Source organism: Ursus maritimus, unplaced genomic scaffold, assembly GCF_017311325.1.
Source record: "Ursus maritimus isolate PB19 unplaced genomic scaffold, ASM1731132v1 scaffold_1, whole genome shotgun sequence".
Taxonomy (NCBI): Eukaryota; Metazoa; Chordata; class Mammalia; order Carnivora; family Ursidae; genus Ursus; species Ursus maritimus.
Window position 1 is genome coordinate 33,250,739 of NW_024423343.1, and position 27,539 is coordinate 33,278,277.

The following is a 27,539-nucleotide window of genomic DNA, read 5'->3' on the forward strand; positions in this document are numbered from 1 at the left end:
GGGAAAGACTTATTTGGGGTAAACCATTATATTACAGTAACATAATTGTTTTAAGTGAGATAAATTTACATGTACAATAGGTATAGTCAAAGTAGCACTGACAGTTAAAGATGATTTGACAAGTAGCTTCAGGTTGAGCTTGACTACATATTAGCTGCAGCACTTTAGGTGCCATTTTAGCATATTACCACCAAAGAAATATTCCATCCTTTATGGCTGACAATTTAACCATAGCTTTTACTACATTGGGGTAAGGTATTTATCTTACTTATCTTTCTATCTTCTGGCATCTGGCACAGCAGTACAAAGTAGTCACCCAATAGATATTATATTTTGTCTATTTGCCATGTAGGTTTTGGCTTTTTGCTGTTATCACTAATAGTTTCTACTAACTGCTCTGTGACATCCCCCCAAAAGTGTTGGTAGTGTGTTAGGCAAATGATCACAAGTATACTCTATATTTTTTTACTCTCAGGTATACTACACTCCTCACCCCCTCTAGATCACCTGTAGCCAAGGCCAAAGTTCACCTGTGGATGTGAGGAATTGCATGCCACAACTTTGCAAGGATCTAGATTGGAGGCAGTCAAGGCCCATATAAGGAGAGGGATATTCAAATCAGCTAAAACCCTGCAATTTCTTTGTTAGAAATATGCACAAACACATACACACAATATTTATATAATTTATATACAAAAGTTCACCACTTTGAAATATATTCACCTGGCTGGCCCCATGCTACATCTCAACAGGGTAACTGCCTGCTTAAAAAAACATTTTTTTTTTTTATTTAAGAATCCAGGGTCTCATAAGATCCTATGTATCCAGGATATGTTTGAAAATCACTTGGCATACCAAGAACCAGGGAAATCACAACATAAATGAGAAAAGAATCAAAAGATGCCAACAACAAGATGAATCAAATATTGAAATAACCAGACAAGGATTTTAAGCAATCACCATAAAAATGCTTCATCAAGCAATCAGAAATTCTCTTGAAACAAAAATTATCAGCAGAGGCACAGAAGTTGTAGAAAAGACCAATGGAAATTATAGAACTGAAAAAGACAGTAACCAAAATAAAAATCTCAATGCTTGGGCTTAATGGTAGAATGGAGATAACAGAGGATAGAAGCAGTGAACTTAAGGAAATATCAATAGAATGTACACAGTCTGAACAACAGAAAGAAAACAGACTGAAAAAAATTAACAGAGTTTCAGGAAAAGAGTTAATATTCATATTATTGGAGTTCCAGAAGGAGTGGAGAGAGGGAGAGAGGGATAGAGAGGAGAAAAAAGAGGGAGATGGAGGAGAAGGAGGAGGAGGGGGAGGTGGAAGGGGATAAGGAGGAGAAGAAAAAGAAATGATAGAGCAAGAGAAAGTATTTAAAGAAATAATTGCTGAAAACTTCCCAAATTCGATGGAAGACATAAACCTATAGATTCAAGAAACTGAGCAAGTCTCAAGGAGTATAAATCCAAAGAAATCACCAGGTCACATCATCATTATACATTTGAAAACTGAAAAAAAAAATTCTTGAAAGCAGCCAGAGAGAATGCATTACCTATAGAGGAATACCTATTTGAATGATTTTCTCATCTGAAACCATGGAGGCCAGGAGGATGTGGCACAACATCTTTTTAGGTACTGAAAGAAAAGAACTGGCAAAGGTGAATTTTATACCCAGCAAAAATTTTCTTCAGGAGTGAAAGAAAAATAAAGACATTCTCAGATAAAGGAAAACCAAAAGAATTTGTTGGTAGCAAACAGATTCTTAATGAATGGATAAAGGCAGGTCTCTTAAAAAAAAAAAAAAGAAAAGAAAAGAAGAGAGAGGCGGCTTGGGACTTCAGAAAGAAAAGAACATGAGAATGGGCAAATATTATAGACTATCCTACTTCTGATGAGTTTTAAAATGATATGTGATGGTCAAAGCAAAGATTATAACACCATCTATTGTGATGCACATTGTAAATAGAGGAAATACTTAAGACAATTATATTTTAAAAGTGAAGGGGACTAGGACTGCCTGGGTGGTGCAGTGGGTTAACCAACCAACTCTTGGTTTAGCTCAGGTCATGATCTCAGGGTTATGAGATCAAGCCCCATGTCAGGCTCTGCACTAAGCACCTAGTCTGTTTGGGAATCTCTTCTCCTCCTGCCCTGCCTGCCAATCTCTCTCTTTCTCTAAAATAAATAAATAAATCTTAAAAAAAAAAAAGGGAAGGGGTCTAAATAGAAGTAAGATATCTATACTTCACTTGAAGGGGTAAAATATCAATAACCATAGATTATGATGTCCTGTAAATATAATACATAGCAAAACCACTAAGGAAACTATAAAAAGCAACATACTAAAAAACAGTATAAATAAATCAGTGTGGGATTCTAAGAAATATTAACCCACAAAAAATAAGAAAAGAGAAACAGAGGAATGAGAAGTAGAGCAAACAAATAAAATAGTCCTATGGCCATTAAAAAAATTGAATTAGTAATTTAAAAGCTCCTGGAAAAGAAGTGTCCAGGCACAGATGGTTTTCACTGGAGAACTTTACCAAGCAATTAAGAAAGAATTATCACTAATTTTACTTAATCTATTCCAAAAAACAGAAGAGGGAGGAACACTTCCTAATGCATTTTATGAGGCTCTTATTAGTCTTATACCAAAACCAGATAAAGACAGTACAGACAGACAGACAGAAACTACAAATCAATCTCTCTCATGAATTTACATGCATAAATCCCCAACAAAATATTAGCACACTTATACAGCCATTTATAAAAAGAATTTAATATCATGTAACACTGGTTCATGTAAAAATCAGTCCATGTAATTCACCATATACAGATACGCAAGGCTGGTTCAACATTTGAAAATCAGTCATGTAATTCACCATATCAATAATCTAAAGGAGAAAAATCATATATCAACTGGCATAAAAATTTTTTTGCAAAATTCGACACACAATCTTGATGTAAAAACTCTCAACAAACTAGTGTTAGAATATAACTTCCTCAATTTGATAAAGCACATCTGCAAAAACCTATAGTTTAAATTATACTTAATGGTAAAAGCCTGAATGCTCTTTTTCCAAGATCAGGAACAAGGCAAGGATGTATGCTCTTACTACTCTTTTTCAATATAGTACTAGAAATTTTATCTATTGTAATATGGCAAGAAAAGGAAATAAAAATCACACAGATAAGAAAAGAAGAAATAAAACTGTATTTTCAGGTGGAATGATTGTCAATGTAGAAACTACCAAAGAGTCTACAAACAACAACAACAACAACAACAACAACAACAACAACAACAACACATACTAGAACTAATAAGTGAGTTCCACAAGGTTGGAGGATGCAAATTCAAAATGAAAAAATCAATAGCATTTCTATATACTAAAAATGAACATGTAGAAACAAAAATTTAAAACACAGTAACATTTCCAGTAACTCCAGAGAAAATTAAATACTTAGAAATCTATCAAAACATGTACAGGATCCGTATTATAAAAATTACAAATTGTTTACAGAAGGAATCATAGGCCTAAATAAATGGTGGGACATATCATGTTCATGGATTGGAAGACTCAACATAGTAAAGATGCCAGTTCTCCCCAGATTGACCTGTTGATTTAATATAATTTATTTCTTTTAAGTTTTTATTTAAATTTCACTTAGTTAATATACAGTGTAATATTAGTTTCAGGTGTATAATATAGTGATTCAACAATTCCATACAACACCCAGTGCTCATCACAACTGCACACTTTAATCCTCATCACCTATTTCACCCATCCCCACGCCCCTACCTCCCCTCTGGTAACCATTAGTTTGTTCTCTAGTTAAGCATCTGTTTATTGGTTTGTCTCTCTTTTTTCCCCCATGCTCATTTTTTTTCTTTCTTAAATTCCACATATGACTGAAATCATATGATATTTGTCTTTCTCTGACTGACTTATTCACTTAGCATAATACTCTCTAGCAGCCTTATTCATAATAGCCAAAAAGTAGAAGCAATCCAGATTGTCCTTCAACTGGTAAATGGCTAAATAAACTGTGGTACATCCATACCATGGAATAATAGTAATAAAAAGGAACAAAGTATTGATATATACAACCTGGATGAATTTCCGGAGAATTATGGTGAGTGAAAACAGCCAATCCCAAAATGCTATATACTGTATGACTCCATTTATATAATATTTTTGAAATTATAAAATTATAAAAATGAACAGATGAGTGGTTGCGAGGCATTAAATAGGGAGTGGAAGCAGGAAAGGAATGGATATGACTATAATAGGACATTAGGGATCCTTGTGGAAATATTCTGCATCTTGACTGTACAGTTAGTATCCTGGTTGTGATATTTTACTACAGTTTTATAAGATGTTACTATTAAGAGAAACTGGATAAAAGGTATGTGTGTTCTCTCTGTTATTTCTTACAACTCATGGAAGCTGCAGTATTTCAAAAAGTTTAGTTTTTATAAAGTAAAGAAAAAGAAAACTTACCTTAAATATTTTCCTTAAGGGTGGTAGTCAGACCTGTATATACAATAGATAAAGCTTAATTAAATTGAACAGGTAAATTCCATTGGTAAACTGTAAAACATAGGTTATATAGAATTAACAAATGTAAAAGTTTGAAAGAATCTATCACCTAGGGCAACAGGCTTGTAAATTGAAGACATATCAGAATTCTAGAACAAATTCTTAACAGTCTGAGGTAATTGCTTCACAAAGTCACAAAATCTTCAGAATTCTGTGGGGAAATAAACTTTGAAGTTGTTTGAAGTTAAAAGAAGATTTTTTTATGAACCAAGGTAGACAGTGTGTTAAAGAAATGCAGTATTTTGAGACAAACTTCTGGAGTGCTAACCTGAATTGGAAAGGACTAACAAACATCTCTTTCAACTCATAGCTGATTCAGGTGACAGTCTTTCAATAGTTCCTTCACATTTTTAGAGCCCCTTCATAAATAAAGACTTTCAAGATATAGCTTAATTAGTTACTGTTTAAACCCTGACCATGATGGGATGCTAAATCATTTCCCCAAAGGTCAGGAGGAAAGAAAGGTGGGGAGGAATGGGGAATTTGATTTTATCTACCATTTACAGGCATTGTTTGGTGATGTAAGAGAATTAGTATGATGTAGTAAAAAGACCTTGGATTTTACAGGCAGTAATACCTAGGTTCAAATCCAGATTCTTCCACTGTCATGGTCATATAACTTTGGGCAATTTACATCTGAGTTTCAGTTTTGTCATCTGCAAAATGATTATACTATCATCTATTTCAAAGAATTTTAAAGGGCTTGGAACATAATAGTCACTTGCTAAATGGTAAGTATTATCTTTATTCACCTGTACAAGTATACTATAGGATAAATATGAGAAGCAGGTTTGGTGGATCAAAATGTATGAGCATATTTAATTTTGATATATATACTGCCAGATTATCCTTTAAACCAGATTGGCTAATTCACATTTGCACCAAAAATGTAAGAAAATATTCAGTATTCCACACCCTGTTCATTTTAGTTTTTGTTAATTTTTCACACAAAAATGATATTCCATTGTTACTTTAATTTGCGTTTTTCTGATTATTAATGAATGAACAATTTTCATGTGTTTATTATCCATTTGTATTTCTGTTATTTGACTGCTTATAATCTCTGCCCATACATACAAATTGGGTTGTGTGTTTGTTTTTGTGTGAGATTGTTTTTTTTTTTTAATGTTTTTTTATTATGTTAGTCACCATACAGTACATCCCTGGTTTCTGATGCAAAGTTCGATGATTCATTAGTTGCGTATAACACCCAGTGCACCATGCAATACATGCCTCCTTACTACCCATCACCAGTCTATCCCATTCCCCCACCCCCCTCCCCTCTGAAGCCCTCAGTTTGTTTCATATATATTTCAAATACCAATGCTTTGTGATCTGTGCTGTTTATTACCTGTGTTTTTTAACTTCTTTGGTGCCGTTATAGTAATTTTAAATATTTGTGTTGTCAAATCTGACACCTTTTCCTTTGTGGCTGTTAGTTTATATCTTTTTTAGAAGGTATTTCTCCTCCCCAAGATTATGTTAGTATTCTCTTAGATGTTTTCCTAGTATATGCTTTTTATGTTTACATATGTTTAATTCACTTAAAATTTTTTTGTCTGGTATGAGGTAAGAATTTACTGATATTCTTGCTGAAATAGATAGGCTGTTGTTTCAACACAACAGGCAACTTCAGAGATATTGCAGGTTTGTTTCCAGACCACCACATAAAGTGGATATCGCAATAAATCAAGTCAAATGCATTTTTTGGTTTCCCAGTGCATATAAAAGTTATGCTTACACTATACTGTAGTCTATTAAGTGTGCATTAGCATTATATCTTAAAAAGTGTACATACTTTAAAAATACTTTATTGCTAAAAAATGCTAAACATCATATGAGCTTTCAGCATTGTAATAAATGATCACAAATCAGCACAAGTAAAATAGTAACAAAGAAGTCTGAAATATTGTGGGAATTATTAAAATGTAACACAGAGACACAAAATGAGCAAATGCTGTTGGAAAAATGGCATTGATACACTTGCTTAACACAGGGTTGCCACAGACCTTCAATTTACTAAAAAATGCACTATCTGGGAGGTACAGTAAAGCAAAACACAATGAGGCATGCCTGTACATTTTAATTTTCCATATACTTAACGTTTTTGTCTATCAGTATCCCTTCCTGAGGATATCATCCCTGCCCCAACTCTAATTTTTGGTGTAGTTGGCAAACTTGACACTGTCTCTGTGGCTATAAGGATAACCACATAATTTGATAGAAGAATATTAAGAGAAGTCTTTATTCTTTTATATCAAGAGCTAGCAGTAGTCTGAGAGAGAATAAATAAGAAAACCAACACAGAAGAAGAAAGATATGAAGAGATAATGACTTGGTCACATTGAGTCCCTGAAATCAGATCTCTTAGTTATATTAGCCAATTAATTTTTTTAATGAAGTATTTTATTTCTAAATAAATATATTTTATATTTTTGGTTATAATCCAAAATGATGTTATTTATGGTTTGTGTAAATTTTTCCAGCTTTGGCCAATAGGAATTCTTTCAGTGTGTCCTGTGTCCCTTTGACATGCCTCCATCCTTTTGTTTTTTGAGCACTTTCCTACTTTTTGTTTACAAGATATTCCAGGCTTATCTTCTTTTTGTTGCCCCAGTCCTAGAATCAATCATTTCTACAAGGAACCCTGGTTATTTTTACTGGAGAATGATATTTTGAAACCAGGCTCTGGGAATCGCGTGTATTGTTGTTATTGTGCCTAGGCCTTCTGAACAGACAGTTAAATAATATATGTGTGTATACAAACCCATGTATATACATATACAATACTTGTTTCTGTATATATCTGTCTCTATATATTTTGCTAATTATAAGTTTATAGTGATGTCTCTGAATCTATTCCAGTATTACTGAGCTTATTATAACCCTCTTTTCTTGCTTGGATCCTATGTAACTTCTCTCTCCCACAGTGAGAAACCTGGCTGTCATCATCCACTATTCATTTATTTATTTATTCCACCCCAATATAAATGCAAAACAGTGTCAGAATTACTAAATTATACTACACCCATGAAGAACAGATTTACCTACTGGCACACATTGTTTATGTAGAGTTTACTTTGCCTTACAATTTCCAGTCAAAACATTATTTTTCAAAGTTACTAAGGTCACTTCCTTTTTTTCCCCTACCCCTTTCAGTGTAGTTATATATCTACATTTGTAATAAATACAGTTGGATTCATTTCTCAATGTCTGCATTATTTCTTGACTACCAACATTCTGTTTCTTATTGTTTTAGTTTTAGTTTACATTCATTAATGTTCATTCTTTGTAAAGTATAGACCAATAGATGTTGGCAAATGAATAGTCATGTATTTTAACTATTTAATTTTTTAAAATTATTGTCTATTGAAATTTTCTCATTCCATTTGAGTCAGTTTTGCAAAGACTTCCCTATATGCCACTGGCGCTTTCCCAGACTGCTTATTATGATCAACTAGTCATCTGTACCTTAATTTTTCATTTAATAGCACATTGCTTATACAACCCGTTTATCAATTTCATTACTTTAAGTGACCGGAGTGTTTTAATTTTAATAATAATAATAGCCAATAGTTCTTTTAAAGTATAATTAACATGCAATGTTATATTAGTTTCAGAGGTACAACATATTGATTCAACAATTCTATACATTATTCAGTGCTCATTATGTGTGTGGTCACCATCTATGACCACATAATGTCACTGCAATACCTTTAACTCTATTTCCCATGCTGCACCCCCATCGCCAAGACTTATTTATTTTACAACTGGAAATTTATACCTCTTAGTCCCCCTTATCTATTTTGCCCATCCCCCCACCTGCCTCCCTTCTGGCAGCCACCAGTTTGTTCTCTGTATTTAAGAGTCTGGTTTTCTTTTTTTGTTTGTTTTTTAGATTCCACATATAAGTGAAATCATATATATTTGTCTCTGTCTGACTTATTTCACTTAGCATGATACTCTCTAGGTCCATTCATGTTTTCAGATGGCAAGATTTCATTCTTTTTAATAATAATACCCAATACTTTTATTGCAAGTTCCTATATTAGCATCTTAATACATTAACTCATTTAATCCCCATAACAATCCTGTGAAGTAGATATTTTTACTATATTTTATATGTGGGAAAGTTAAGGCATGGAGCAGCTAACTGATTTGTCTGAGGACAATCAAGTGGTAAGCCTGGGTTTTGAACTGAGGCAGACTGGCTCTGAAGTCTGTGCTGCAAACATCAAATTCTACTGTCTCTTACTGTGAGCCTGTATAAAGATTTAATCAATGCTCTATTAAGAATGCCTTTGTGGGGGGAGAGAATGCCTTTATAAGTAAGTTTTAAGCTTTTATGTTTTCCCACCCCCCAGCTTTCCTTTTTTAATTAAAATTTCACCTACACAGTCCCCCAAAAATCAGTCTGCACAGAGGGTATAAAATGAAAAGAAAAAGTCATCCTTCCCCACCCATATCAGTTTCATTTACCCAAGACAACTACTTTTTTTTTTTAATTTTTTTTTATTACATTATGTTAGTCACCATACAGTACATCCCTGGTTTCTGATGCAAGGTTCGATGATTCATTAGTTGCATATAACACCCAGTGCACCATGCAATACGTGCCTCCTTACTACCCATCACCAGTCTATCCCATTCCCCCACCCCCCTCCCCTCTGAAACCCTCTACTTTTAACAGTTTGCTTTGTAGTTCTTCTGGTAAGTTTTATTATAGTTTTAAATTACATAGCTCAAACTCTATTTGATTTATCAACTAATCAACTTCAGGTAGAATGTGTTGATGTCACACTCTGAAAGATGATGTAGAGCATTTACAGTAGTTCAGATCTTCCTTCTACAACTTTTCCTTTTAGTTTTATTAGACATTATTTTTTTATTTTTCTAATGGTTATTTGTAATGCTCTGATTAATATGTTTAAAATACTTCTTGGCATGTAAACCAATAGGCATTATCTACCAACTTCCTACTACGAAAGATGAAATTTTTTAAAAAGTTTCATTTTCCTGTCCTTTCCATTTTCTTTTTGTCGTTGTTATTCATATAGTATTTCTTTGTTAAGCTTTCTAATACATTCTGTTATATTGCTGTAGTTAAATCTCCCATGCTTTGTTTATAGATTGAATCTATTTTAAATCTAAGAAAAGTTAATTTATAATTGTTATAATACATACTATATATATTATTATAATTTATAAGTCTCTGCTGAACTAAATAATGCATATAATAGATCCATGAAAAGTAAACATCACATTTCTGCTTCTAGTAAAGATGGAGTTTACAGGGATATGATTTATTTTTCTTCCTAAAATAATAAGAAAACCAGAAAAAAATTATAGAAAAGTGCTTTTTAGACATTGGGGAAATGGCAGCATGGGACTGTGATTTCTTAGAGAAAAGGACAAAGTGAGCCCTATGATCGCACCGGTTTTCTGCACAGCAGTGCCAGGAGGGAGAACCAAAACAGAGCTTGAAGGCTTCACTGAATTGAAGAGATGGAGACTGGAGTTTGGTGGGCAGAGGCAGAATTTGTGTAGTAGAGTACCAGAGTGGAAGGAAATGTAGAGCAAGAAATCTCCAGATAACTGTGAAGGAGGTCCCCTTCAGGCTTTGAGATTAATCTGAGTAGTGAAATACTGGAGGCAAGAAAAACAACCACTGAAAAGGATTGGGTAGAACATTCTAGGAACTCACATAGCTAGAAATAAACCATATGCCAGAGAGGAAAGACCATATCACATCTGACAGCAAATAGAAGGCCATCATCGTAGTAGAGAGACTAAGTCAGCCCTATATTAAAGGCTTTTGGACAATGCCCCCTCACCACCAATAAAGCTTAAAAGCAAGCTTTGAAGGAACTTGTTTCCAAGTATCCTAATATGTACCAAAATAAATCAAATACTAGATTAAAGAAGAAAGCAAAATCTAATAACCAAAAATGTAAAATTTAGCATTCTCAGCATCTAATTAGAAATTACAGACATACAAAGAAAAGCAAGGAAATATCCATAATGCAGAGAAAAATCAATCAATAGGAACAGACCTAGAAATGACAAAGATGGAACTAACAGAAAGGGAGGTTAAAAGAGCTATTACAAATATATTCCATATATTCAAGATGGTAGAATAAACATGAACATGATGATGAAAGAAATGGAAGGTACAGATAGACAAAATGGAATTTTTAGAGATGAAAAAGGAAGTAACCGGGGCACCTGGGTGGCACAGCGGTTGGGCGTCTGCCTTCGGCTCAGGGCGTGATCCCGGCGATCTGGGATCGAGCCCCACATCAGGCTCTTCTGCTATGAGCCTGCTTCTTCCTCTCCCACTCTCCCTGCTTGTGTTCCCTCTCTCACTGGCTGTCTCTATCTCTGTCGAATAAATAAATTAAAAAAAAAAGAAAGAAAAAGGAAGTAACCGCACATTAGATGCTGCAAAAGATCAATGAACCTGAAGACATAGAATTAGAAATTATACAAAATAACGCACAATGAGACAAAAGATTTTTTTAAAAGTAGAGCATGATAACTTGTATGAAAATATCAAGTGGTAAAACATACATGTAATTGAAGACTTATAGGGAGGGGAAACTAAAAAATGTATTTGAAGAAATAATGGTCAAAAGTTTTTCACATTTGATGAAAACTATAAACCCACAGATCCAAGAAACTCAATGAACTCAAAGAGAATTAGACCTAAAAAAAAATTCTCAGATATATCATAATCACACTGCTGAGAATCAGTGGTAAAGAGGAAACCTTAGGGGAATATGGAGGAGAGAAACAAAGAGTGATACTTAACGTTACTAGCCTGTAGATGGTAGCACCAATAACTGACATGAGGAAAAACAGGGAAAGGCTAAGGTTTTGTGGGGCTTTTGGAGGGAGGGAGGGGAACAGCATCAGTAATCCAGAATATTCTTTTGTGATATGTTAAATTTGGGATGCCTATTATACAGCTAAGTGGAAATCAGTACCTTTTTTAATATCTCAAGATCCTATTTAGAATCTTTTCCAAGGGTCACCCTCTCCTCACATTCCACAGAAATGTCTCTGTCTACTCCAGAGTTTGTTCTGTTTGCTCTTATTGATTCTTCACTTGTATGAATTGGTTTTCCTCCTATATCTGGTAAACTTCGTTGGCTCATTTTATATTTGTGAATGAAGGAATGTGTTGATTGTATAGGTATGCTTTGTGTGACAGGCTGGCTTCCCTTGAGTGTATATGAGGATGAAAGAGGGTAGATAGGATGGTTGGGGACCCAACAACGTTTCCAAAGAACCCATGTGTTTCTCTCCTAGATGGAACTTCCTTTTCTTTCTTTTTATACCCCCTCTGTTATCTGATGTGGAAATGTCAGGGACAACAATCTCTGCTCTGCTTCCCTGTCAAGGCTCAAAACTCATAGGATCTCCACCTGGGCAGATGGCACATTTTCTTTAGAAAGCAGTTTTTTGATGTTTGGGTGTGTGACTGGGAAAGAGAGTGCTGCCAGCAGCATATACTCTGTATGCTGAGAAAGAGAAAATCCAGCTGTTCTGAATGTAGCTCTTGAATTAATAACTATGACAATTGCACCATCATCTGATTCTCTTTGTATATGCTGTCCTTGAATTTTTTTGCTTCTCAGGCCCACTGATTTCTGTTGTTCAAGGCTCTAATTTTTTTGATGGGGGCTTCCATTGAATCAGTCTCATCTGCTTTCATATTTTCTGAATTTCCTCCAATTTCTAAATCCTGGTGTCTCACCTTATTGATTTCCAGTATTGCCGTGGGATTTTTCTTTTTAAAATATTGTTTTCTGTTAATTTACTAGAACTTTGGAAGGTAGGAAAGAAGAGACCTCCATGTTTAGTCCAACACCTTGAAGCTCCTATATTGGTTTGTTTTATTGTTCTTTTCTAGCTTCCCGAGATGAATGCCTAAAGCATTTCTCCCCAGTTTAAATGTACTGGAGTTTTTATTTATTAAGTGTTCCATGTTCATTTAAATAATAATACAGAGTTAAACAATAAAAGTTAATAGTGTCCTGTTTCCTCTCCTCCAGAGATGTTAGCATTTTATATCCTTTCACACATTCTTTCAAGTTCATATTAGGAAGGAGTTTTTTTTTTCATGTTTTTTATAAAAAGGAGATCATGTTTTGTTTGTTTTACTGTTTTTTACTTCCCATATATATTTTTAATTTTTCTACTAAATTTATTTAAAATAACGAAATTTCAAATGTTAGAGTTCAAACTGGTTTTTAGGGAAATCTGGGGAAATTAAAGCAAAGAAAAACAAAACAAGCAAAAGAACAGATGTGGAAAAGTCTGAGATGTATTTCAAGAATTCAGAGTTAGACACGTTTGTCTGAAGGAGAGAAACTGTAATGGGGAATATTGAGGAACTCGTAAAAATAATTTAGTCAATGTGTTAGGGCAATGGATACCAGCAAAAGTGGGAAGCTGCTGAAAATTTAAGAATAAGGTCATGTTATTAACTGCTTAATATTAATTCACACTTAAGCCAAAAGTATTACTTATGGAAACATCATTTGTTGAACTATTATTCTAATTAACTTGACATATAATGAACCTGCTGTCTAAAGGAGATAGTGTATTGGAAAGTAGTTTGTAGTACTAAGTACTTTCAAAAAGATGGTGTCAGGTTTTGTCTAGATGAGTTGGCAGTGTGGATGCACATTATGATGCTTCCAAAGCATCATTCTCAGTCACTACAGTCTTGATTGTGTAGCGAAAGGAGTATCAGATGAAAATTTAGGACACTTAGGATTTAGCCTACTAATCATCTGGGTAACTTAGGACAACAAACTTCAACTTCAGATTCTTGTATGAAACAAGGAGTAGGATTGGATTATCTCTAAAGCACCTTTCATCTCCAAAAATTCAGTGGTTCTGTGATTCTATAATTGTTCCTATACACCTTAATCTGGCACTGTTTCCTTAGGCAGTGTTAAGTACCCATTTAGCAATTACAGGTTAAGGAATCATTGAAAATGCTTTCTAGCCCAATACAATATCAAATGCCGTTTATTTTTTTTAGGGATGGGGAAGGGGCAGAGGGAGAGAAAGAGAAAATCCTAAGCAGGCTCCACACTCAGCACTTGAGCCCAATGCGGGGCTTGATCTCACAACCCTGAGATCCTGACCTGAGCCAAAATCAAGAGTCAGACGCTTAACCAACTGAGCCACACAGGGGCCCCTTAAATGCCATTTATTATCTAAAGCATTTTACAACCTTTTCAAATGAGGTTGTATTAATTCTGACAATTCTATTTCATTTCTACTTTTGTTTCTGCTTGAGGTCACTGTGCATTGTTTTGACTTTACAGTTTCAGTGGGGTGAATATTGTACCAAGGAAGCTAAGTTATATGTGTAAATGGATTATATATGTATAGATTTCTTTGATGATTGGCAAAGTAAATTATAGTAGTTATGAGAAAAATATTTAAAGTTTTTTATGTCTTTAATAACTATTGAAAAAATAAAATTACCTTGGAATATCCTTGCATTGCAAGCAGTCTAAAATTAAAACTTCTCTTTTTATAAGGTGATTTTTTCACGAAAGGAACAAATTTCACCATCTTTCAGACCAGAATATATAGAATTCAAACCAAAATATCAGGTGAGTCCTGAATTATCCTATCATAACAATTATATTTAAATACTAGGCTTCTCTAATACTTTATATAATTCAGTGGTTCCTAAACCAAACTACCCCTTAGAAACACATGGCTGTGCTTGAAAAAATACATGTTCTCAGTCCTACCTCTGACCTGATGAATCTTAATCTGGAAATGGGAGGCTGGGAATCTGTATTTCTCAGAAAAACCCAGGGGATTCTTATACTGTTATCTGGATATCAATTAACATTTGAAAAACAGTTGTAATAAATTGTATCCATTACAATGAAGTTTGAACTAAGTTGAAATAAACTAAAACAAATACTAGGCTGATTATTTCACATTTTGCCTTTTTCAGCTGGTTAATGTAGAAGTTGTATGAACAAATATAAGAATATGTTTGAAACATTTGAATAAAAGACTTCATCTCAAAGGCTATTTCAATGATAGACTAGCTTGATCCCAGAGCTACAAAACTGCCCATGGATATTACACTGAAATTTCACTGTAATCCAGAATCTTTTTGTACTGCTCTCTCTTAACCATTTATGAGGAATGTATGGTATTCATCAAAAAGTAAGATTCTACTGTGACATGCTAAGGAGTGGGTGGAACTCATCATCGTTGAAATTCCCAGACTTAAAAGCAGCTGATATATGCTCCCAAGTTAGTCTTTAGAAATCATTTGTGATCCTTCTAATGGGATATCTGCTACTTCCTTTGCATTTTAATTTTTTCTTGTATTGCTACTAAAATGGTAAATATTTATAGGATAGGACTTAGATCCTGATGTTAGCCATTGTCTAAGTAAATGCAGCTAACACTGGAAATTAAGTTCTTAAAAAAAAAAAAAAACAACTATGTAGGAATGCTGTTTAAGTATTTTAAATATTCTAGGTAGCCCAAAGCTCTTGGACACAAAATAGTATCAGAATTAGGAATTCTAAAATTTTGCATTAAAATTTTCATTCCAATTTCAAATATTTTAAATAATTAAAGTCAGTTTTCTCTTTGTAAATGGTGGGTGGATGAAGAGATAATTTGACAGATTGCTCAAAAAAATTAACTAGAAAGTTTATTATAAATTCAAATAAATGCTACAGAATTTCTTACCTTTTGTTTTTAATATTACAGTTCCAGAAATTCAACTTTAAGAATGGTTTTGATCCTTTTCTAAGGAATATAAACAACAAAATGTCAGTCAGAAAAGGGAAAGACCAAGATATGTACAAATGTCAAAACACTTTAAGTACAGAGGTTATAGAGCATGAAGACCAAGATCCTCCTTACCCAACATATGCAAAAACTGCAAGACCTGCTAATAAAACCTGGCCCCGTGATCCTGGTATCACCACAGTAAAGACTTTAGACTCTAAGTTAAAATCAGCCCGTGATCCTGATTTCATCACAGTAAAGACTTTAGACACTAAGAATAATTTAGCCCGTGATCCTAATATGATACCAATAAAGACTTCAGATACTAAGGATAAGTTAAAAGAAAGACTACCAAATGTATCTCTACCTAATTTTGAAGGAGAATCATCAGTGACTGGAAATGTAAATACATATCGCCTCTCAAAATCATTAAGTCTTACTTCCCACCTAGAAAATTTAAAGCAATCAATGATGCTCAAGTCAATTTTAAGTAAAAATCTGCAAGACCTTTCAGATAAATTATTTTCTAAACCAGAGGTTCTTATGGACACTGAAGCAAGAAAGAAAAGTCATAGTTTTCCACTTCTGAGTGTTCATGATGAGCCACCAAGTAGTTTGGAAAACGAAGTATTTGAAAAAGTTCAAGATTTAAATAGCTGGCTTCCAGAAAAAGGCATTGTAAGTTCAAAGTCTCTTTTAAGACAAACAATTAAAGATATTCCTGCAGATTCACTTTCAGAAGGTGGACCAAGAAATTCTCCAGAGGCAGAAATAGCACTTGTCTCTGAAAAGCACTTGGAGGCTGGTGAGATCCATTTTCCCATTAAAAAAAGTAATTTCAAAAAGAAACATTCAAAACTTGAAGTATCTAGCTCCAAACCAGGTGTAAGTGACACTGCAGATGATTATGTTATAAAGCAAATATTCACTGCACCTATCTTCTCAGAGTTGAAAATAGGAGTGAAAGAATTGAGTGAGACACCAGTAAATTTGCAGACTCAATTACCCACAGCTTGGGAGAGTTTATCTTCAAATATTCTACTTCATTATGAAGAAAATGATGAAGAAATAGAATTGCCACTGGCCAAATCTGTTATAAGCCAGATAATACAAGCATTTCCTGTAGATACTCTTTTAGAATCTGGGATAATCAAAGTGATAGAATTAGATAAAGAATATCAGAAGAGTTCTGTGCTGGATACAGAGACAGTCTTTGCTGAAGAAGAGCCAGAGTATTCCACAGAGGATTATTCAGATACCCAACGCAGAACAGAATCTCTTTCAGAGCAGAATACACTCATCACTCCCAAAGAAACCACTTCTTTTAATAGAGTTGAATATATGGATGAAGGCCAACATATATCCCTACAAGATTCAAAATACCAGTCAACACCAGATAAAAAAACAGATATGCTAAATAACAGTCAGAGGTTTGATAGAGAAGAAAATTATCTAAATTCTACTTTAGAAAATTTAAGTAACTCATTAATGGGTAAACTTAATGATTCAGATGTAATAATGTTAAAATCCTTTTTAAAACATATGTTTAGTGTTTTTTTCAAATATAGTCAGTCTGAAAGAAGACAACCAGAAAAAGAATTAAGAAAACTAATTCAGCATCCTTTCCCAAATAATACAGAGGATCTTGAAGAAATCAAAGAGAATTTCGATAAAACAGATAAATTAGACAGAAAACCTATTTTGAGTCCAAAGCTGTGTGTATTTCTAGAAGAACTCTCAGAGTCAGAAATAAAAAATTTAAAATCTGAACTAAGTAAACATATCCAACATTACCTTGTAGAAAGACTTTCAGAATCTGGACACATCACCAAAGAAGACTTGCCAAAAATCTATCAAAATCTGTATTTGATGAATGAGAAAGTGGAACCAAAAGGGCAAAATATTTTTCTAGAAAAATATTCAGAAACTGTAAAAGAAATCATGTCTTTTGTAAGTAATTTTAATCACCATTTCATAGATAAACATTTGGAAATAAAGCTAAGATCTTTCTTAAATGAAATTCTCCAAAACTATTTCCTAAAAAACCTTTCAGAAAGCAGTTTATTTAAAGAAACAGAATCTGAGACTATCAACCCAAACATGTCTTCTCTAAGAACTAAAAGTGCCTCTATATCTTTTCGTGAGTTAGGACAAGACATTTCAAGGGGGAGTTTTGGGAAAAGACTTGACTTAAACATGAAATATCCTTTAAATAAATCTCTACAAAACTATCTTATAGCTTTATCAGAAAATGAACTATTAAATCTAAAAGCTGATTTAAGCAAACACCTCCAGGGCCTTTTTATAGAAAAACTTTCAAAATCAGGACTAATCACAGAAAAGCAATTAGAGGGGATCAACCAGCGTATAAATTTGATCAATTCTAATTCCATGCCATTAAAATGTATAAAGCCAGATTTATCTTTTAGAAATGAAAATCAGTTTAGGGAGGAGAATTCAGAAAAGCAAAATAAATATTCAAAAATTGTTCAAAAAACTACTTTACAAAAAGTTCCTGAGGAGAGACTTATGGAAATAGAACCAACCAAAAAGGAAGGAAAGGAATATTTTTCCTTACAGAATATTAAGGAAAATCCATCAATAATTGAGGGACAGAAAAGATACTATCCTAAAGAAGGAGCCAAGACCCTGAGATTAATTAAAGTACAACCTTCTTTCATCAAAAATACCCAAGCGATTCCATTAAATAAGTCATCAGAAAGACTTACAGATATAGTGCTTAACAAACAAAGGAAAGAACATTGTTTCGTGCAGCTTCCTCACGCAGACAATTATGATTTTAAAACAGAAATTCAAGACCCACATAGTTGGAGTGGTAAATCAAAAACAACTCAGTCAAATATTTGCTTTGAAAGGACACTAAAAACGAAGCCCCTTGAAAAAAGGGAGCATAATACCTATAAATTGATGGCACAGGAAAAACGGGAAGGAGTACTGTCACCGTATCCAAGAATTCCTCATTGCAAAATACCAAGTGAAAATGACGACTTTATATACAAATACACTTTTCCTTCCAGGCAGACTAACACTTTAACTCATTTTGATTTAGAGGCTGGGGAGAAATCAAAGTTAGAAGACCAGTATATTCAGAGATTGAAAGGAAATAATAACAATAATAAAAAACCTCTAGTACCATTTGCACAGTACAAAAAAATACATACTCTTTCTGTGAGGACAAATGGAATTTGCAAAGAAAAATATGTCAAGTTCCCCGAATCAGAGTCGTTTAAATACAAAGGTATGGAATCTGAGAAAAACTCAAAACCATTCCTCTTCCCAGAAGTATTAAAGAGAGAAAATCTAAAGCCCAAGGTCCAAAAAGAAAGAGACCGTGTCAACAAACAAAAGAAGTCATTTAGCAAGATAGTTAAGATACTACCAGCCACACTGCCCACCGCAAGAATTCTAAGGAAATCTGTTCCAAGGACATTGCTTCACTGGACTGCAAGAAGAACTATACATGTAATACTGTTTTTCTAAGTCTTCTACTTTTGCATTTGGCCAAGTGTGTCAATAATCCACTTTTAGAATGTATGTCTGTATGCAAGTATGTGTGTAACCTTCGTTGCCCCAAGATACACAGACTGTCAAACTTAAAAAATTCTTCTGACATTCAAATTCACCTCATCCAATTCAAAATGCAGTCACGAAATCAGGGGACTGTTCACATAATTAGGGCCTTTTTATGAAATAGATAAAGGGCACTCCCTCTGGAGCGCGAAGTAGAAAAAGTCGCCCTTCCCTCTGGGCAGACGCTGTAAACTGACACAGCCTGGAGCCAGTGCACACAGCCCAGTGTATGGGGAACGGGCTGCATCTCAGCCAGGACTCACCCGTCAGCCTGGGGCTGCTGTGCAGGCACAGCCTATGCAATTCCTGGCAGTGGCTGTAGCCTATGGAAACAGCTGGCATTTTGTTTTCATGCAGATATAAGTATATATAGTATTTTCCAGATTGCTAAATTATCCTTGTTTCAGTAAACAAAGATATTATGTGCCTATTATTCTGATAAGTATTAGAGATACGCAAAATTTATAATCTATTGGATTATGAATGGAAAATTTTTAATTTAACTTCTCCTCTCTTCTATTACCATTGCCCTTCTGCTATATCATATGCTGAGAAACTTGGGAAATCAAACCTATTTATAATATTAACATAAAACAATTAGGAAGGTAAACCTGCTACCAGACTTTATACAAACCATTCTGAAGCAAAGTTAAAAACTAGGAATGGAAGGGACTTATTTTACTATTCTGGACTGCAGCTCTTCTCTGTTACAAATAGACATGACCCACAACTGGGAGAACTCACAAATCCCAAAAGGATATTACACTGATAATTTGATGTGCATAATCCTTTGAATGAGAAAACTAAATCTAATTTAGAACAGTTGCTTTTTTTTTTTTTAGAACAGTTGCTTTGAATTTGCTTTCCATAGTAAAGCAAATATTTAGCTTTAGTAAATAGTAAACTTAGCAGCAGGTTAAATATTATCAATTTAGCTTATACTCTCAACTTCAGATTTCTCGTTTCTATTTAAATTTGGTAATTTAGTATTGAGTGTGTCCACTAGAAAAAGGAAGTAGAAGATGGGTTCATAGTTTTGGGAAAGGACTTTCCAAAGTTCCTTTAGACAAACTGAATCTTTGATGTCACTTTTCCAAACAAAACAATAAATTGTGTTTATATTATATAATATGAGATCATATAGGATCTCAGAAACTTTATCTATCCTAAGAGTGGGCAGGAGAGATAGAGTTATGCTTATTTTCCTCTGTTAAACCAACAGTCCCTAAACTTTTCTCTCCAGTGAAGTTGACAATAGAGAATTGAATGGTAGGAGGGCATTTTTCAGATCATCAGAAAGACTGGCTCATCTGATTCTTTTCTAAAATCCGGGAATCTCCCAAAGGAATCAAAATAGAAGTCAGAGAAATTGAGTTGTAGGAGCATCCAGAAAAATAACCAGTTGTGTGGGTCTCCATGCCCTTCTGCTGGTACTCTATTAATCAGTTACTTCATCTGTGAAGCAAGAACTGTGTGTTACTCACCAAAGTAGCAGAAATTCCCTTAATAATGTGGCTTACCTAAATGTTCCACATACATAAGAGGGGAGAGGAAGAATGTTTCCTTGCTTTCTTCAAATCCAGGCAAAAATGTAACGTAGGTACAATTTGTCTTTAGACTCTTTATACTTCCTTTTTTGTAAATCTTTCTTGCTGCCCTAATTCTCAGTCCTGCACAACCTCCTCCCACCCTCCAATTCTATTAATTCCTTCCCATCTTCTCTCTAAATCAGAGTAGCTTATTCCTTTGATGTGGTCATCTCTGCAAAGTGTTAAGGGACAAGATGCTCAAACTGCAGAGGAAACTAGTTTATACTAGTTTAGGAATGACTAATAGCTCCATACCCTCTTTGGGATAATTGTAGGTGGTTATATGTTTATTATAAAGTAGAGCCATGTTATATAAATTTGAAACGAAGAGAAAAGGAAAACAAAGCCCATAATCCCACTACCCTAACCCAACCATCATTTAAAAAAAATTACTTTGGTGTATATCCTTCCAGTTATTTTTCTGAATGTTTTACTTCTTTATTCTCAGAATGTACATAAAAATTTTTACTTTAATATAAACAGTATAACCATATCCTTAGATGCCAGGCTCTCTATGTGTGTGTGAAAGTGTATTAAGATGTTTATTAACTTTTAAAGAATGAAACTTTGGATGGTATAAAGTGTGAGTTTGTGATTTGTATTTAGGGTTGGAGAAAATATAATTTAGAGAATTAAAGAATAGGCTGACTGCCTTTAGGAGTCTGACCCCTAAGGACAACTCTCCTAAGCTTTTCTGGTTTCCAGCTTCAGATCTTCTATCCTTCTAAAATAATAAATCCTTTGAAACAGTAACACTTTTTTTTTTAAGCATGGTTTCTATGATAGTATCTAATAGGAGGCATTGGGTGTAGGATCTGAATTTGGGGACTGCCTATAAAATATTTAATGCTCTCATTCTTTGTCTTTAACTGTTGATATTACACACTTCAGTTCTTGTAAATTTAAAATGTACTTTCAAGAAAACTAACTCACCAATCTGATCCTTTATTTTCATATTTAGGATTGTTCGGATAGATTTGAGGATATACCTGTGACCTCATTTAAGCATGCTGAACAAGCAAAATCAAGAACGAGGCTGTTAGGAAAAAGCCCAGGCGAAAGCCATAATCAGTTAAGACACTTTGCAAGACCAAATACGGCTCCAGAAGTTCACAAACGGCGAGAGAGCTACAACGGAAGACCTACAAATCTTCGAATGGTTTCAGCAGGCTTAGTTCACATAAATGATGCAATCCCAGATTATGAAATCCATAAAATGAGGCAAAAGAAAAAATTAAAAGAGAATATTGAAAAGTGTTCGCTCATTTGTGATATTATCCAAATGTTAAAAGTTCAAAATGATATGTAAGGCCAACAGTCAACCTCTCCAATTAACAAAATGGTTTGAAGATCTGTCCTTTTGTGTGATAGAAGCCGGCAACCAAGTTTCATCTTGTTAGAACCATTTTGTTTTAATTAAAATGAAAAGAAGCACTTTTGATGTAAATGTGTTTTTGTTTATGAACCTTAGGGAACAGACCAAGAAATACATATTCAGTTCATATTAAGTTTTATTTCCCAGCTCTTCCCCCTTGTCACTATATAACGATATCACACCAGTTGATAGTTCTCTGATTTCTCAAATCTTTGTTATTCTCTAAATTATTCCTTACCACCCAGTTTTCAGGGTCTTTAGTTGCAGTTATTTATGTTTAGCCATTTGTTATGAATATATTCTTATTCTTCAGCTCTAATTATATTTCAAGATTCAACAGTATGTAATTTTCTGGGCTTAGAGAACATCCGTTAATTTTCATATCCTCTGATATTACAACTTTTACATTATAAATACAGATAATAACAGATTTAATAGTAATTCCTGAGGCACCTCCTATACTGGACTGACTCTTCTAACTTAGAACACTATGAAAGGGCCTCTTTAATAGCACAAAATGTAGGAAACCACATAACTGTAGAAACCGCATAGAAATTAGCAAAATCAACATAGGATTTAAATCAGAGACTTCCTGGGGCACCCAGATGGCTCATTTGGTTAAGTGTCCAACTTTTGATTTTGACTCTGGTCATGATCTCAGGATTGTGAGATTGCGCCCTGCACTGGGATCCGCACTGGGAGATTCTCTCTCTCCCTCGGCCCCTCCCACCCGCCCCCTCTCTTAAAAAAAAAAAAAAATCAGAGACTTCTGAAAATTGGTTCTACTCTTTTTTTAAAAAAAATTCAAGTATAATTAACATAGTGTTATATTAGTTTCAGGTGTACAATTGAGCGATTCAACAATTGTATACATTACTCAGTGCCCATTAAGGTAAGTGTACTCTTAATCCCCTTCACCTATTTCACCCATCCCCTGACCCACCTCCCCTCTGGTAACATTTGTTCTCTATATTTATGAATTTTATTTTTTGTTTGTCTCTTTTGTTGTTCATTTGTTTTGTTTCTTAAGTTCTACATGAGTAAAATCATATGGTATTTGTCTTCTCTGATTGACTTCTTTCCCTTAACATTACCTTCTAGATCCATTCATATTGTTGCAGACGGCAAGATTTCATTCTTTTGGATGGCTGGGTAATATTCCAGTGTGTGTGTGTGTGTGTGTGTGTGTGTGTGTGTGTGTGTATACACCACTTCTTCTTTACCCATTTATCAGTTGATAGACATTTGGGCTCTTTCCACGTTCTGGCTATTCCACTGATTTATGTGTCTGTTTTTGTGCCAGCACCAATACTATTTTGATGACTACAGTTTTGTAGTATACCTTGAAATCTGGGATTGTGATACCTCCAGTTTTGTTTTTATTTTTCAAGAGTGCTTTGTCTATTCCAAGTTCTTCTGTGGTTTCATATACATTTTAGGATTATTCTAATTTTATGAAAAATGCTCTTGGTATTTTGATAGGGGTTGCATTGTCTGTAGATTGCATTGGGTAGTATGAACATTTTAACAATATTGATTCTCCCAGTCCATGAACAAGGAATATCTTTCCATTTGTTTGTGTCATCTTCAGTTTCTTTCATTGATGTTTTATAGTTTTCAGAGTAGAGATCTTTCACCTCCTTGGTTAAGTGTATTTCTAGGTATTTGGTTCTTTTTGGTACAACTGTAAATGGAATTGTTTTCTTAGTTTCTCTTTCTGCTACTTCATTATTAGTGCATGGAAATGCAACTGATTTCTGATATTAATTTTGTATCCTGCAACCTTACTGAATTCATTTGTCAGTTCTAGTAGTTTTCTGGTGGACTCTTTAGGGTTTTCTATATATAGTATCATGTCATCAGAAAATAGTGAAAGTTTGACTTCTTCTTTACCAATTTGGATGCCTTTTATTTCTTTTTGTTGTCTGATTGCTGTGGCTAGGATTTCCAGTACTGTATTGAATAAAAGTGATGAAAATGGACATCCTTGTCTAGTTGCTGACCTTAGAGGGAAAGCTGTCAGCATTGAGTGTGATGTTAGCTGTGGGCTTTTCTTTTATGGCCTTTATTATGTTGAAATATGTGTCTCTAAGCTTAATTTGTTGGCAGTTTTTATCATGAATGGATGTTGTACTTTGTCAAATGCTTTTTCTGCATGTATTGAAGTGATTATATGGTTTTTATCCTTTTTCTTATTAAGGTGATGTGCTGATTGATTTGCAAATATTGAACCACCCTTGTATCCCAGGAATAAATCCCATTTGATTATGGTGAATGATTTTTTAAATGTATTGTTGGATTCCATTTGTTAATATTTTGTTGAGAATTTTTGCACCTATATTCATCAGAGAAACTGGGGTTTGGGTTTTTTTCATACTGTCTTTATCTGATTTTGGTATCAGGGTAATGCTGACCTCATAGAATGAATATGGATGCTTTCCTTGCTCTTCTTCTTCTTCTTTTTCTTGGTGGGGGGGGGAGTAGTTTGAAAAGAATAGGTATTAACTCTTCTTTAAATGTTTGGTAGAATTCCCCTGTGAAGCCATCTGCTCCTGGTCTTTTGTTTCTTGAGAGTTTTTTGATTAGTGATTCAATTTCATTGCTAGTAATTGCACTGTTCAAATTTTCTATTTCTTCCCAATACAGTTTTGGAAGCTTATATGGTTCTAGGACTTTATTTCTTTTAGGTTGTCTAATTTGTTGGCATATAATTTTTCATAATATTCTCTTATAATCCTTTGTATTTCTGTGTTGTTGATTATTATTTCTCCTCCTTCATTTCTGATTTTGAGTCCTCTGTCTCTCTCTTTTTCTTTTGATGAGTCTGGTTAAAAGTTATCAATTTTGTTGAATTTACAAAAAAACAGCACCTGGTTTCATTGATCTTTTGTATTTTTTTAAATTTTGATTTCATTTGTTTTTCTTCTAATCTTCTAATTATTTCCTTCCTTCCAGTAGCTTTGGGTTTTATTTGTTCCTGTTCTTCTAGGTCCTTTAGGTGTAAGGTTAGGATGTTTAAGATTTTTCTTCTTTTTCAGGTAGGCCTATATTGCTGTAATCTTCCCTCTTAGAATAGCTTTTGCTGCATCCCAAAGATTTTGAATCTTGTGTTTTCATTTTCATTTGTCTCCATATATATTTTCATTTCCTTTTTGATTTCTTTGTTGACTCATTCATTGCTTAGTAGCATGTTAATTAACTTCCATGTATATGTTAAGACTATGGCCTAAGGTGATCTATTCTGGGGAATATTCCATGTTCACTTGCAAAGAATTTTTAGGATAAATGTTCTGAATATATCTTTAGGTCCATCTGGTCCAATGTGTCATTCAAATCAACTGTTTCTTGTTGATTTTCTGTTTGGATGATCTCTCTATTACTTAAGATGGCTGTTTAGGCCCCTTACTATTATTATATTATTATCTACTTCTTCCTTTATGTCTGTTAATAGTTGCTTTATGCATATGGGTGCTCCCATGTTGGGTGCATAGATGTTTACAATCACTCTATCTTCTTGTTGGATTGTTCCCTTTATGATTATGTAGTGTCCTTCTTGCTTGTTAGTCTTTTTTTAAGTCTATTTTGTCTGATATAATATTGTTATCCCATTTCTTTTCACTTCATTTCAATCTGCATATGTCTTTAGCTCTGAAATGAGTCTCTTGTAGGCAGCATATAGATAGATCTTGCTTTTTTTTTTTATCCATTCACTCACCCTGTCTTTTAATTGCAGCATTTGGTCAATTTACATTCATTTTTTTAATAATAATTTTTATTTTGTTATATTAGTCACCGTACAGTACATCCCCAGTTTTTGATGCAATGTTCCATGATTCATTATTTGCATATAACACCCAGTGTGCCGGGCAATATCTGCCCTCCTTAATACCCATCACTGGCCTATCCCAATCCCCCACGCCCTCCCCTCTGAAGCCCTCAGGTTGTTTCCCAGAGTCCACAGTCTCCCATGGTTCATTACCCCTTCTGTTTACCCACCCTTCATTTTTCCCTTCCTTCTACTGATCTTCCTATTTCTTATGTTCCATGAATGAGTGAAACCAATGATAATTGTCTTTCTCTGCTTGACTTATTTCACTTAGCATAATCAACTCCAGTCCCGTCCATCCTGCTGCAAATGTTGGGTAATCATTCTTTCTGATGGCTGAGTAATATTCCATTGTATATATGAACCACATCTTCTTAACCCAGTCATCTGTTGAAGGGCATCTCGGCTCCTTCCACAATTTAGCTATTGTGGACAATACTGCTATGAACCTTGGGGTGCATGTGGCCCTTCTCTTTACTACATCTGTATCTTTGGGGTAAATACCCAGTAGTGCAGTTTGCTGGATCATAGGGTAACTCAATTTTTAACTTTTTAAGGGACCTCCACACTGTTTTCCAAAGTGGCTGTACCAACCTGCATTCCCACCAACAGTGTAAGAGGGATCCCCCTTCTCCACATCCTCTCCAGCAATCGTTGTTTCTTGCCTTGTCAATTTTTACCATTCTAACTGGAGTAAGGTGGTATCTCAGTGTGGTTTTGATTTGAATTTCCCTGATGGCTAATGATTTTGAACATTTTTTCATGTGTCTGTTAGCCATTTGTATGTCTTCATTGGAAAAGTGTCTGTTCATATCTTCTGCCCATTTTATGATTTATTTGTTTCTCACATATTGAGTTTGAGAAGTTCTTTGTAGATCTTGGATACTGGTCTTTTATCTGTAGTGTCATTTGCAAATATCTTCTCCCATTCCGTGGGCTGTCTCTTAGTTTTTTTGACTGTTTCCTTGGCTGTGCAGAAGACTTTTATCTTGATGAAGTCCCACAAGTTCATTTTATCTTTTGTTTCTCTCGCCTTTGGAGATGTGTCATGAAAAAGGTTGCTGTGGCCGATGTCAAAGAGGTTGCAGACTATGTTCTCCCCTAGGATTTTGATGGATTCCTGTCCCATATCGAGGGCTTTCAACCATTTGGAGTTTATCTTTGTGTGTGGTGTAAGAGAGTGGTCAAGTCTCATTCTTTTGCACATAGCTGTCCAATTTTCCCACCACCATTTATTGAAGAGACTGTCTTTTTTCCACTGTCTTTTTTCCTGCTTTGTCAAAGATTAGTTGCCCAAAGAGCCTAGGGTCCATTTCTGGGTTCTCTATTCTGTTCCATTGGTCTATGTGTCTGTTTTTGTGCCAGTACCATGCTGTCTTTGTGATCACAGCTTTGTAGTATAGCTTGAAATCCGGCATTGTGATGCCCCCAGCTTTGTTTTTCCTTTTCAACAGTTCCTTGGCGATTCGGGGCCTTTTCTGGTTCCACACAAATTTAAGGGCTGTTTGTTCCAGTTCTTTGAAAAATGTCATTGGTATTTTGATCGGGATGGCATTGAAAGTGTAGATTACTCTGGGTAGCATAGACATTTTAACTCTGTTTATTCTTTCGATCCATGAGCATGGAATATTTTTCCATCTCTTTGTGTCTTCTTCAATGTCTTTCAGGAGTGATTCGTAGTTTCTAGAATATAGATCCTTTACGTCTCTGGTTAAGTTAATTCCAAGATAACGTATGATGTTTGGTGCTATTG

General features: G+C 34.4%; 1 protein-coding gene across 1 annotated transcript in view; it reads left to right on the top strand.

Moving 5' to 3' along the window:
* The window catches only part of C2CD6 (C2 calcium dependent domain containing 6), a 160,118-nt gene extending 138,146 nt beyond the window's left edge, over positions 1-21,972 (top strand). The window contains exons 14-17 of the mRNA XM_008687546.2: positions 14,178-14,252; positions 15,385-15,694; positions 15,749-18,888; positions 21,547-21,972. Coding sequence (XP_008685768.2) covers positions 14,178-14,252; positions 15,385-15,694; positions 15,749-18,888; positions 21,547-21,894 — 3,873 coding nt within the window. The 3' untranslated portion in view covers positions 21,895-21,972. The remainder of the gene's footprint in view (positions 1-14,177; positions 14,253-15,384; positions 15,695-15,748; positions 18,889-21,546) is intronic.
* The last annotated feature ends 5,567 nt before the right edge of the window (positions 21,973-27,539 follow it).